Raw genomic sequence first — 14,465 nt, forward strand, 5'->3', positions numbered from 1 at the left:
GTCGCCTGGCTGGGGTCGGGGTGGGGGTGCCGCGAGCGCGCTGTATGGGGTCCTGCGCTCAGTCTCACGCGTGTCTGTTTGTCCTCAGCCCCGAGGTGCGTCCCGGATCCCAGTGCGCGTCTAGCAAGGAGCCTGCGTCCCGGGGAGTGCCGGCAGCGCCGCGGGCCGGTGCTCGGCGCGCCGGGCCATGCAGCGGCGGCCGCGGCGGAGCTCCGAGCGGCGGTAGCGCCCCCTGTGAGGCGGCCCGAGATGCCCCGGCCACTGTGAACGGTGCCGCCCGCCAGGACACGCTCAGCCCCGGACACGCTCGGCTCTGCGCGCCCGCGACAGGCACCGGGGCGAGGGAGCGGCGAGCGCGGCACAGGCCGCCCAAGCAGGGGCAGGGGAGGCCGGCCGGTGCAGCGCGCCGACACGTACTCAGTCCGACTCGGGCTGGCACTGGCGGCTAGGGATGTCGTCCTGGACGAGGTGGCATGGACCCGCCATGGCGCGGCTCTGGGGCTTCTGCTGGCTGGTTGTGGGCTTCTGGAGGGCCGCTCTCGCCTGTCCCACGTCCTGCAAATGCAGCGCCTCTCGGATCTGGTGCAGCGACCCTTCTCCGGGCATCGTGGCGTTTCCGAGGTTGGAGCCTAACAGTGCAGACCCTGAGAACATCACCGAAATGTGAGTTCCTGGTGCTCTTCCTCCTTCCTTCTCTCCTCGCCCCTCGGGCTGGGGCTGGCCAGGCGTGTCTGTCCGGGGCATGAATGTTGTCTCAGGTCTGGGGAGAAGTCCGACGCACATGGGAGATGCAGGGCTGGGCCATCTGTCAGTTACCTGTTTCTCTGGCTTGGGGCTGCTAACGTGGGGGAGAGGTGGACAGTTGGACATAAGTTTTAAGTATACTGTATGTGTCAGTAACATAAATACATATGTTCTTTGCAGGGAGGGATTCTGTATACACTCTGTATTTCCAAGCCCTGCTGGGTGTGCTTTAGGCTTTCCTTATGCAATAACTTAGTTTTGGACATTTTTCTTTCCTAAGGTGCTAAGTGTATGTTGGGTTAGAAGTTCCAGTAATATTTACTAGAAAGGAGGTTAAAATAATGAACTTTTGGAAATCTGTTGAAGGAGGTTAGAGTCGCCCCCTTAAACATCATTCGCTGAGGTTTGGAGTTCACCGGTTTCCCTTTTCATTTTATAGATCAGATTTTTGTTTGGAGGTGGCATCCAGAGCTGGCCTGGAAAATGGTCTGTAAGAGGAGAAGTTCTGAGTGTTGAAATGTGCTCTCTTGAAAGAGAAAATGTGCTTGTCGGAAGCCTAAAAGCCTGGTCTGATTTAATTTGGACTTGACTTCCCAGAGATATAATTTTGAGACCATTTGGACTATAAATCTCAATTGCTGATTGAATACTATCCCAGGACTAGGTTGGATGATAAAGCAGGGCGTAGAATGCTGCCGTTTAGCATGGGACGGACCCCTGTGTCCCTAGAAATGTCTGAGCTTGTCTTGCTCTGAGGGAGAAGCAGAGTTGTGTATTTCTGTCCTCCCATTCTGACGGCTTGTGACAAATACATTACCAAGTAGGAACTCACCAGTGCCATCCCCAGTATTCCCTGTCACCTCTCCTAGAGGTGTCTCCCCCCCCCCCAAGGGACTTGGTCATTGCCTACATTTCACTGGCATGAGATTTTATTCATCCATGCAGAGGATTGTCAGGCAAAGTTTCTCCCGGTTTTCCATATGGTGTTCGATGCTCAGATAGGCAGCCCTGAAAGTAGGGCTTAGACTGTGGCCTTCCGGTTGGCGAGTGCGCATGCTTTTTTTCCTCCCCAGAAAACGCACACCCTGTTTCTGCCAACGTAGTTGACTGAGATAACCCGTTTTTAATGTAAGTAAGAGACCTTCCTAGCCTCTGTTGTTTATTCTGCTGGTGATGCTCATGGTCTAAGGCTCGGGCAGAAGGAAATGGCAGTAGCATAGAGGGGAATGTGCAGGCCTAGCAGAGCTGAGATGTGCTGGGAGGAGCCAACTGTCAGGCTGGACCCAGGAGGCTGGGATATGGGTGGGTTTTGTTTTTGTTTTTGTTTTGGAAGGATCCAGCTTTGGAGGAAGGGTGGGCAGGGCCCCAACTGTACTAGCCCTGGCTGGCCTGATCAAAGTGTCTGTGGCCTTCTATCAGGATCTGTGTCTTTTTCATGAGATGGGAGGTCAGTAGTCAGATGGAGGAAGCCATATGGAATTCAGAGCCTTTTGGACTATTTTGAGACCGGGGAGAGTGCCTTTATACAGTCAAACGTCTTGTTTTGTTGGTGGTGGTTTTGAAATTCTGTATTAGATGATGCATCTATAATGAGGGAGGAAAGGGGATCGAGCCAGTCATTTTCACTGTAACATTTTTTTTTTCACTGTAATTTTTTTAGGCCCTAATGGGGGAAAAGGAAAATAAAACTCTCTTTAAGTGTAAAAAAAACACTGTTTTAAACATTAGTGGTCTTAGCTGCCTGGTATTGATGAAATCAATAGATTGGAGCTGAGCTTTCTTTTATCAGTTCTCACAATTGCTGTGGTTTCTGTAATATCTGATGGCAGGTTCCTATCTCCAGACTTTAAAAAACTGATGCTTTTTAATTTTTACCCAAGTGTTTGTTGTCAGCGGCACTCCTCATTTCTTCTGTTATTTTTTTTTTCTTTTGATTTGAAAATCCACTAAGATTGAGAGCGTGGGGAGGTGTGTAGGGTTAGTGTTTGGGATGGGGAATTACGTTCCTTAGTGATTCTGACGGGGCTGGTAAATGTGAGTTCTGAGAAAAAGTCTGTGCTCAGCTCTGCCCCTCAGCTTTGTTTGAGCCCAGCCGGTTTGTGCCCTGGTGTCCTGTAGAATGTACCAAAATCCTTATTTGGGAAGCACTTCATATAATTATTTTGAATTCTGTTGTTTTGATATCAAAATGACATCAGTGGATGAGCTTGTTTCCCTGTCATCCATATATGACACCATCTGGCTCTTTTTCTTACATATTAATATTTGTTTGAACAGCTTTTACATTCTTGGCCAATGGATACCAGCTACAGTTGGAACCAAATTACAATTTTTTTTTTTTAACTTTGTTATGAGACCCAGTGGTATTCCTAAAATAACCTGGTTGAAAGTTCCAGTTTAATGGTGCTTAGCTGAAATTCATGTTTCTATTTTTTCAATAGGAAAAATGGAAGTAAATAAACTATAATTGGAATTTGCTGAAGCAACAGTTTACTCTATCATTTAAAAATGGTACATCACTTAATATCTATATATTTGGGGAAAAGTACACCATGGTGCTTTTTGGGTTCAGAGAGAGCCCATGGTAGAACATTCTAAAACTATGTGCATAGACTCATTAAGAGAGAGAGTTTTATTTTTTGCTTCTATGTGCATATTTTAAGCCAAGTTGACATTTCATTTTTAGAGTCATCGTTTGAGCCTGTTTTATCAAAAATTCTGTCATCGTAATCTGTCTCATACTCTTTACCCACCAACATGATCTATTTACCTACATCTCTCTTCTCTCTCTGTCTATAGAATGCATCACACCTGCCCAACATCACACCGCTGCTTAGCATCAGCTTCTGTTACTCTGACGTAGTTATACCAAAGCCATGCTAAATTAAATTTAAAAATGATACCATTGTCACATATAAGTGGGATTCAAGAGTCAAGCCTGTTGTTGGAGTTATGTAACTGGCTATTGAATCTCTGTAGTATCAGGTGCCAAAATGTACTGCAAAGGACAAGTTCTGTCTCACTCAAGTGGTAAAAGGCGTGGTTAAAATAGATCACACGTTTCTTTTTTATTGTGGTCAAAAACACCTAACATAAAATTTACCATCTTAACCATCTTTAAGTGTATCATTTAGTAGCATGAAGTGTTAAGTGTATTTACGTGGTGGTGAAAGGGGGCATTCACTTTTATATCGCTCTTATTTTATAGAGATCAATGATGGCCTTTTTTTCCTGAATTTCTTGGGTGGTAGTTTCTGATTTGGGGGGGCATATTTGGAGACAATTGTAATATTTTTCCTCTTAGTACAACATAAATAGAATTTGCAGCTTCTGCTGCCAGAGCCTCTATGTGCAATAAATTGTTGGCTTGGTTTAAGTGACTGTAATGTGATGTCATTAATACATTGATTTTGGCCCCCTCAACTTAGTAAGCGTTTCCACTGCAATTAATTGTACTAAAAACAAATATCCTGGCATTCGGAAAGATTTGGTGAGAGGCATCCGTTTTTATTACTCTGATGTTTATTTCTCAGGCCCTACACTGGGGGTTCTAGAACTTCGGATTGTGCTTTACATGCATTTAAGATGCACAGAGTAAGTTTTGAGTGTGGTTACATAAGCCACACTGGACTTGTTAATAAATAAGGCAGTCTAATTTGCATCATTAACACAACTTGCAAGCTGGGGTTGAAAACACGCTGTCTTCCCAGTGGAGGTATTTACAGAATTCAGCTCAGTACAACCATCTGAAGCCTCCTTGGTCTTATATCTTCAATCTCTGCATTAAGGAGGTTTTTATTACATTGGGTAAAACAAAAAACCCCTCGACCCTTCTGACCCGACTTTCTTCCCCTCTCCCTCCCATTACCTCTCATTGACTGTACAGGAAAATGTGTTTGAGTTTTTTTCTTCTTCTCCGAAAAGTGATATTTCCTTATGGGAATTCAGAGCACTAGAGTTAGGGGAAGGGCCTGGGTTATGTGTTATTACAAGCAAGTAATGGGAAGTTGAGATAATGTGGTCACAGTTCCCCAGAGCTGAGTTTAGTTCTGTTTAAAATCTTTCACTGTTTCTATCCCATAAACCTCTGTTTGTATCTGTTTCAATATTCCCTTGTAAAGACGTTTTCTAAGCTGAAAAGTTGGCCGGACAGCTACGAATTGAGGTCTCTTTCTCCCCAGGAACATTCTGTATGATCTCTTTGACTATATCTGGGTCGTCAGAGTATAAAACCTAGAGTTCTTGTTTAGTTGTGGAAGGGGAATTTCTTTCTTTCTTTTCTCTTTTCCTTTTTTTGTTTTTCTGTTTCTGTTTTTGTTTGGCCTTTGGTACTAAGCAAGGGCCCTCAGTGTTAACTCATTGCTCATGTTAGCTGTTAGCGAAAAAACCACTATTAAACCAGGACCGAATACCACACGTTGACGTTAGCCCTCAGACTAGCTTACCAAGTCTCTAGAGAGATTCTCGTAGCTTCAGAAACCATAGGGTAGAAAGTGGCCTTGAACCTGCTGGCCCTTGTAGTGCACTGCCAAGTTCTGGTGCCTCTTGATGTTTGTAAATCAACTGGATGATTTTGGGGAGAGATTATTTCGACAGGCGCTTTTTTTTTTTTTTTTACTCATTTGGTGTGTGTGAGAGAGAGAAAGGGTGAGGAAGAAACGGAACCTTGGGTTAATAGCTGATTGACCATTTTCATAATCTACTTGGTCTAGCTAGTTTAACAAGCAAATCCCACCCCCCAGGTGGCAGAGGTCTGAGCCCTGCAGTGGCCTGATCATTTTCACTCTACATTTGATTGCTGATCGATCTCCATTAAAGAAGGCAAAGATCTCACATAATCAGGGTGCCTTCTTACCACTTTGGTCTCTGGGCTGTCCAAGGGACAGGGAAGTCAGTAAATATTGATCTGGGCGATGAAGGCGTGAGTGCTTGTGAGCTGGGAAGGAAAGTAATGCATGGGTACTGAGTATACCTGTTTAAAAAATAAAAAAAGCAAAACAAAAACCCAGATGGCACAGAGAGCTGGAGTCAGGAGTGACCTGATCTTGAAGCAGACCCTTATTATCTGCGCCTGAGCTTGTCCGATGTAAACCAAGGGCTTTGGATTCAGTGCTCAGACAAGTTTCTCCTGGCTCTGAAGTTCCACGAACTTTCAGTTATGGAGATAACGTGGTTTATACATCAGTCAGGAAGTAAAGGGTGCTGTGAGAGCCCGAGGGCCTTTGGTGACAACGTCAGATGTGCGTGTGTTCAGTGTCTGCTCTGAATTCCCCCAAACTGGTGGCATGTTCCTGCTGGGCTGCTGAGTTCAAGGTCACACGCATGGTCACCTAGAATTGGTACCACAGAAGGAGAAGGGTCTCAGAAATGCTCTGCTCTAGCCCCCACTGCACAAAGTCTTCTAAGGCCATGCTACGTTAAAGACAACGTGGGTCTAGAAGCTCTTTCTCCTAACGTTCAAAGGAGGTTCCATGGCCTTTACTTTAGGGTGCCTCCCTTTTGTTCTGCACCCTTGGGCTGAACCCAACCCCAGGCCACCATTTTGGATGTGTCAGAGATGTGAAGACAAGCTTAGAACTAGATCAAATCTACACCAAGCTGTTTCTACTAGAGACAGAGCAATTCAAAAGTGCATGAGCTACTGATCCCAAAGCAATGGCCTTCTCTTCACGTTGGAGGAAATACATTTTTTTTTTGTTTGTTTAGATTACGGTGTTTTTGTTTTGTTTTGTTTTGTTTTGTTTTTTAAATTTCAAGCCTCCTCTTCTCTAAGCAATTCATACACAGAAGTCAGGCTGCAGAGAAAACCTTTATGAGTTGGCAGCTAGGTGGGATGGTATCTTTTGCCACAGTCAGGGGTGGTTATGTAAGTGGAGGGCCCCACAGCCCTTTGTACAAAGCCTGTCTTAGCGCCTATGAAAGACCAGCGGCCAGAGCATACCTATTCTTTCCCACCTTCTTTTTTGCCCCTGACTTCTCTTTGCCCAGGATCGATGGCTGAGCTCAATGACTGAGCCATTGAGCAAGCTTAAAGATTGTTGGCTCACATCTAGAATTCATTCTGCTACCATTTTGTATGTTGTGCATGGCCTGCACTGGGACATAGCTCTGGATTCAAGCAGGGCTTCTCTCTGGGGACCTGGAAGACTCCGTGCAGACATCTGCTTGTTTCCGTGCACAACTTCACTCTGAAGCCAGGGGGAAGGGCTTGACAGCCTCGGAGGGATTGTTAGGTTGACTGGCTTGTGCAGGGCTCTCCGGTCAAACAGAGAGTAATTTGGGATAGAACCTTAGCCAATATCTCACTTAGGGCTCTGTTTGCTCAACCCCACTCACCCAAATTTGGCCTCGAGAGCACAAGCAATTTTAGGAGAAGTGTAAAGATTCAAATAAATGTTCACATGTTAAGCAGTATGGCGGTGGGAAGGAGGTGGACTGGGGCTTCTCCCCGTGTCTTTCCCGACACCCATCACCATCTCCCCCTGCAGCATGCGTTAGACTATCAAGAGATAAATGATTTGTGTGCCCTTGAGTATATGGCATCTTCTCGTATAGAATAAGAATGGTAACAATCACACACCATCTAGAGTCTCTTTCTATTGCAAATGAGGACCTATTGCTATTCCATACCCCACGCTTTCCTATAAGGTTCATATCCCAACAATCCTTGGGACACACAGACACACAGACACACACACACACACACACCAGGACTCTATTTGTGTGTATGTGATGTGTCTATGGAGATAGAAACGTGTATATAAAACTCCCCAAGGTGTGGTCCTTTCAGACTTAATTCTCTGGAACTGTAAAATTTCCCTAATAATTTAGGATTTACTTCCTGAAACCACCTAGACTTTTTTTTTTCTTTTTCTGATGAGGTACAGTGGACAGACGACATTAATTTCAGGTGTACAACATAATGATTTGATACTGTATGTACTGAGAAATGATCAGCACCAGGAGTCTAGTCAACATCTATCAGCACACATGGTCACAAATATTTTTTTCGAGATGAGAAAGTGTAAGATCTATTCTATTCTCTTAGTAACTTTCAAATATGCAACTCAGTATTATTAACTGTAGTTACCATGCTGTGCATTACATCCCCACGCAGACTTTTAATTTTGTTTTAATCATTCTGGATTTCTCTTGATGAGAAACTGAGAGAAGAAGTGTAGTCCTTTTTTTAAATTTTTATTTATTTATTTATTTATTTATTTATTTTAAAGATTTTATTTATTTATTTGAGACAGAGAATGAGAGAGACAGAGAGCACATGAGAGGGGGGAGGGTCAGAGGGAGAAGCAGGCTCCCCGCCGAGCAGGGAGCCCGATGCGGGACTCGATCCAGGGACTCGATCCAGGGACTCCAGGATCATGACCTGAGCCGAAGGCAGTCGCTTAACCAACTGAGCCACCCAGGCGCCCGAAGTGTTAGTCCTTTAACGCCATTAGCCAGCCTGGCTACTCAGAGACCCATCGTGTCTGTCGTCTGTGATGGTTTCTCAACATCAACAACACAATCAATGAGGCGTTTTTGGACAATTTTACAAGAGTATAATTTAAATCAAAAGATAGTCGAATTTTGGTTTTCAGCCTCTGAAACATAGTGCACTCTCAAAAGGTAGGCTCTTCTAAACTCCAGTTCTTGTTACCAAAGCTGTCTCTGTTTCGTGTGCCCCCGCGTCCCTTCCTGCGAGGTGGCAGAGGGGCCTGCACCCGAATTCTCTGACTGTCGCTCGCTTCCCCGGGTGCACTCATCTGTGCAGTGCGTGAACAGGGCTGGGCAGGGCTGGGCCGGAGGGAGCGCGGTGTGTTGGCCTCTGGGTTCTCTGGCCAGCACAGCCCAAACCACGACCCCTTTGTAGTCTGCGCCCAGGTTCACGGGGGAGCTCTGTGGCTACCAGCCCGGGCTAGTCTGAGTGTGGTGGAAGATTTTGCTCCTGGACTGCCCTTGCGCTCCTGAGTTGGGCTTTTTTCCTTTGTCACTCTTCTTTCTCCTACCTCTGCTTCTGGTGGTGTTTCTTATCTTCCTCCCCGCTGCCCCCAGCACACACACACACACACACACACACTCAGGCAGGCAGGCACCTGGCTGCAAAGCCCCTTTAACGGATTGTGAAGAAATGTTGGGTTGCAGAGCCCGGGGGTCGACTATGACCTTTCCTACTAACCTGGCTTGATAAGCTTAACACAGCCAGAGAGGCACAGCGTCCAGGAGCCTGGCATAACAGGAAGGGGCCCCGGGCGGCGAGGTGGGGTGTGGCTTTCACGTCCGTGGTCTCAGTGTCAGACTCTGTCCCAGGGGAGCTGAAACGTGGTCAGAACACGCATCCAGGGGCAGGTGTTCTGAGCAGAAGTGAACATGTGGATTCGTTGATGTAATTCCTGAAAAGTACAGGTGGACAGTACCTGTTGAGAAAACTGTCCCCGATGGGGACAAAAATATCCTCTTTTTTTTTTTTTTTTTTTGCCTACAATACTGCAACCCCTTCCTACTTGGCGGGCTTGCCCCCAGTCTTGCCCCCTCTCTACACATCTGCCATACTGTGCTGGCGTGGTCTTTCTAAAATGCTTGATCTCATTATGTCACTGCTTCTAATGCCCTGTGGCAACTCCTGTTTGTTCGTGTTTTGTTTTTGTTTTTTAGTTAAAAAACAAACAACACTCTGGATTGTCATTCCATTGCTCTGTAATAAGGCAGATAACAATCCCATGGACCCAAACGCACAGATGAGCATCACAGTTGTTTCCTACACCAGTAGATCTATAAAGGAGAACTAATTATAACTGGAAGCTCGCTTGGTGATCTTGGAATTAGAGCAAGGGCACTTAATTCTGCATTTAAAATGTTAAATGGCATTAAGCTAAGCTTGCCTGAGGCATCCATCTCCATAATGGGAGCGCCTTCACAAAGGGAATGCAGAACTTGAAGTACTTTGGCGAGGACCTGTGTCCCCTGGATGGACACTCCTTTCTCTCTCCTTCATTTACTGCCCAGCACCAATTCTGAGCGACACATTCTTTCTTTGGAAAGGTTAGTGCCTTCAGCCAAGCCTTGCTCCAGCCTGGGAGACTTTCAGATTCTTTAAAGTGATTTTGCACATCTTTTCTCTGAAATGCATCCATTTTACCCTAGGAAATTTTATTTGTAATTAGCTTTTTTAAAGTCATATTTGGGGGCGTCTGGGTGGCTCAGTCGGTAAGCGTCTGCCTTCGGCTCAGGTCATGATCCCGGGGTCCTGGGATCGAGCCCCGCGTCAGGCTCCCTGCTCCGCAGGAAGCCTGCTTCTCCCTCTCCCACTCCCCCTGCTTGTGTTCCTGCTCTCGCTGTGTCTCTCTCTGTCGAATAAATAAAAAATAAAAATAAAAAAATAAAGTCATATTTGAACGTGATAAGAAATGCAAATAGTACAAAGGAACGTATCATGAAAAGTTAACCACTCTCATCTCTCAGCTTCCAGAAGGAGTCCACTCACATACATGAGTGCATATATACGTCCTTTTTGTTTGTACACACATGAAGATGTGCTATACCCACTGTCCAGCATGTTTGTGTTTTCTTTTTTAATTTTTTTTACTTAAGGCTTAAGTAAATGTTTACTTAAAATTGTTTCTCTATCAGTGCATATACACCAACCTTATTGTTCAAAGCCACGCAGTAATCCATTGAATGAATAGGCTGTTCTTTACTTAACCAACCTCCTTTTGAACAACCTTGTGTGCAAGTTCTTGCACACGTGCGTGATTTTATCTATAGGAAAAGTTCCTAGATTTTGAGTTGCAGGGACATTTGCAAGATGTTTGTGATTTTGATAGATAACTGGCCGAGGTGTCTGGCAAAGTGATCACATCATTTCATTCTCCCACCTAAACTGGAAGCACCCGTTTTTCTACTGCTAAGCCATATTATTCGTTACCAAACCTTTTGACCTTTGTCAGTCATATTCCTGGGCAATGGTATTCACCACTGCTTTATTTGGCAATTCTGTAATTATGATCTGGGTTTGAAAGTCTTTTTATGTGTCTGTAAGTCATTTGTATTCTTTTTCAGTGAACTATGTTTGCCTTATCCCTTAGCTATTTTACCTATTCGGTGGGTAGCCTTTAAAAAAGTGGATTCAGGGGCGCCTGGGTGGCTTAGTCAGTTGAGCATCCGCAACTCTTGGTTTCTGGTCAAGTCATGATCTCAGGGTCATGAGATTGAGCCCTGCATTGGGCTCCATGCTCAGTGGGGAGTCTGCTTAAGATTCTCTCTCTCCTCCTTTGCCCCTCCCACCCACTCGCACACACTCTCTCTCTCAAATAAATAAATCTACAAAAAATGGATTCATAAAATCTATTTAACAAAAAGAAAATATATACCTTGCCTAATGTTTTACTTGTCTTCTGATGTTGGTTATGGTATTTTTTTCTTCTTCTTTCGGTAACACCATTTTATATTTTTTGGTAGTAAAATTTATTATTTCCTTTATGGCTTCTATGTTATAAATGTGGCTACAAGTTTCCCCCTCTCTGAGAGTATAAAATAAGTCTCTGTTTTCTTCTACTGCTTTCACTATTTCATACTTTAAAGATTTGCTCCATCTGGATTTTCAACATGCAAGGAGTGAGGTAACAAAAAAATAGTTTTGTTATTTTTGCAAGATAGCTGATCAGCCAGTCAGGTCTCTTGACGTTGTGGATTACATAATTCTACCTGTCTCCTAGTAACTTCAACTAACAGTTTGGGCCATTTTCAGATATATCCATTGTGTTAATCAGTTTGTCTATTTACTTGCTAGCACTGCACTTTTTATCTCCTAAAGCTTTATATTATTATTTTTTTCTATTCAAAGTATTAGTCTTTCTCACTAGTCTTTTCTTTTAGAATATTCAGTTATCTTTACATGATCATTTTTCCATATAAATTGTAGGAATTGCTTGCCTAGCTCTCTCCACATTGTATTGGTGTTTTAAATTAAGATAGCATTACATTTATATATATAAACCGGTCTTAATGAGTCTGAAAAGCCCTGCATCCCCAAATTCAAACCTCTAACTTCCTATCTTGCCTTTCCCTTTGTTTGGTGAGATAATATAGCCTCTCTGAGCTTTCGGTTCCCGTGTTGGGGCTATGCTCTTACTTAACTCCCTGGCTCCACACTGGCCGGCCTCTCTATGCCTGGGACACCTTTCCCCTGCCTCTGTCTCTGGCTAAATTCCCCTGCCTCCCTGCCTCTGGGCTGTGTCCCCACCGTGTGCCCTTTCCCAACTCCAGAACAGGTCACTTAGCGACATAAATGCATGTCTGGCCACCCATCTGTACACACCACTAGGATATAAGTGGCATGAAGGTGAGGACCCCGTGGATCTTGGTCACACTCTTCCCCAGCACCCAGCACAATGCCCTAGATCTCCACCTCATACACAGACACATGGATGTACACACACGTGCACGCGCGCACGCATTACCCTACACATCTATCATTGAGAATTCCATATGAGAGTGTGTACTAATTGTTCTTTGGGCCGTCAGTAGGGAAATTTCTAGCCATGACGTTTTAGTCATCAGATTAAGATGTTTGTTTAAATACGTAACCTTTATGGAATTAAATACCACAACATTGGTTCAGGCACAGTTAAAAAAAAAAAGATCAGTTCACTGTAGAGACATAGTGTAGCTAGCTGGGAAGGAAGAAAGGCAAAGCTTTGCTGGGGGAGGCCTCTTGTGTATCCAGCAGGAAGGAGGGACAGAGAAGAAATGAGAGCATGAGGGCAAGCAGATGATGAGAGATGCACAACAGGCCAGCTCAACACCAGAGGCAAATCCAGGGGAAAAGAATCATTCTAGGGACATCTGATCTCCAGCAAACAAATAGGTCTAATGAGAAAGATTTGTGCTTTTTCTGTTGTGTGATAGCTAAGAATGGTTATCCCTGTGGATCAATTGCAGTTTTCCCCGGGACTGCCTTTATAGCGCTTCACTTACAAAGTGATTCTGGTGTGAGATTTCAGATGTGATTTAACCTTCTCATAGCATGGCTGGTAGAGGGTGTTCATTTTTCTTAAAGAACTGCAGACATCAGGCGTATAAAAAAGATAGCGTGTCAGGTCCAGTTCAGTGTACCATCTGATACGTGTACTTTTGTGTCTTTGCAATCAAGGTGCATTGAGCTGATCCTACAAATGTTTCGTGGGATTCCTTTATATTTATAATAATTAACACTATTAGGCATCTTGAAATTTTGATAGTTGTTTGCAAAACTGATCATAAAACAACTGATAGACATATGAGATTGGGAAGCTTTTAAAAATAGAGTGGGGAAGTATATAGGTGAACAGATTGTGTTGAATAATCCAAAAAGATAATTCCCCCTTGAGATAAATAACATCCATTTATTTGTGTTTACACGCTGCAGTATGTTCATAATCTACATACAAATGAAAATAGTTTAGACTCTGTGTGTATTTTGAAAGTTAAATTTTTAAAAAGGAATGAGCATTATGGAACCAACACATAATGCTTACGTCTCATGAGAAAAGTCTTAGTTTTGGTTGATTGAGTCGTTGGCTCTCATGGTAAGCCTGGGTGACCCTCTGGGGTTGAACTTACTAGCCATTTCATTTATTCTTTCGTGAAATTTCTCTCTCACCAATGGAGAGTGTCTTCTGCTGTGTTGAGGGCACTCTTGAGCTTTTTATTTACCTCTGTCTACCCTAGAATCTGTCTTTACTCTCCTTTCATTGTTTTTTATATCTACTTCCGGATCAGGGAACAAAAGATACTCTGTTGTCAAAGCCATCTTCTCCCACGGACGGCTGGACTGGAGGACAGCAATGAGCTGTTTGTACATATATGTGTTGATTGATGGATTGATCAATTCATTCATTCATTCAGTCAGTCATTCAGTCAACAAATATGTTTTGAACATGTCCTGCCCACTGGCATTTTTCTGGGTCCTGGGTACCAAGACTTAGGCCGGTGCCCACCATTTACATGGCCTGTTGAAGGGCACCAGTGGGGGTCCCTGGTCAGGTCACCCCCCACCCTTCTCTCCGGAAGCCCTGTGGATGGTCTAGCCTATACGTTAGAACTCCATCCACACCACACAGACAGCAGCCTCTGGGGTTCCCCGTCCCCCCACTGCTGTGCCTAGCAGTGTGTATGCCAACAGGGCACACCCTCAGGAGTTCGGACTTACGGAGAAGGCCTGCACAAGCTTTGGGAGTGGACTCGGGGTTTTTGGGTGGGGCGTTCTGGAATCCTACGGAGTCACCAAGGAAAGGTGTAGGAGCATCCTGTGAGCCCCGTAGACTCACTGCCTCATCTGGAGGAACTTAGCTGGAGGACCACCAGGGCGAGGGTCACTAACGTACCTGGACGCCGCCCAGAGCAAAGGGAAAGTGCTGTCCGGGCCTCTGCCCTGGGGATCTGCCCTCTGCAGCAGCGTAGTCTGGGGCTGTGATGGCTCTGGAACAGAGGAGGCTTTATGCCATGGGAGTGTGCACTGGGGTGGGCAGGCTATCCAGATGGCTCCTCCCATTGTTGTGGTCCTCTCTTCAGGGGGCCTCTCAAGTGCGGGGCTCCATGTTTCCAGCAAGGATAGCACGTGGAGATTTCTCCCCGACCGTATTATAAGACGCGTGCCATCACGGACCCAGACAGACCAGCAAAGCCCAGATCTGTCCCCAGCAGCGAATGGGGACTGTTAAACACCCGTAGCGACCAGCTTCCAC

The 14,465-nt window shown here is 45.0% G+C and overlaps 1 protein-coding gene across 2 annotated transcripts in view; it reads left to right on the top strand.

Annotated features, from left to right (window-relative positions):
* Positions 1 to 342: 342 nt before the first annotated feature.
* NTRK2 (neurotrophic receptor tyrosine kinase 2) overlaps positions 343 to 14,465 on the top strand; it is a 131,694-nt gene continuing 117,571 nt past the window's right edge. For both annotated transcript variants that reach the window (XM_035024405.1, XM_035024404.1), the window contains exon 1: positions 343 to 663. In XM_035024405.1, coding sequence (XP_034880296.1) covers positions 452 to 663 — 212 coding nt within the window. In that variant the 5' untranslated portion in view covers positions 343 to 451. The remainder of the gene's footprint in view (positions 664 to 14,465) is intronic.

Source organism: Mirounga leonina, unplaced genomic scaffold, assembly GCF_011800145.1.
Source record: "Mirounga leonina isolate KUSES-001 unplaced genomic scaffold, KU_Mleo_1.0 Mir_179, whole genome shotgun sequence".
Lineage (NCBI taxonomy): Eukaryota > Metazoa > Chordata > Mammalia > Carnivora > Phocidae > Mirounga > Mirounga leonina.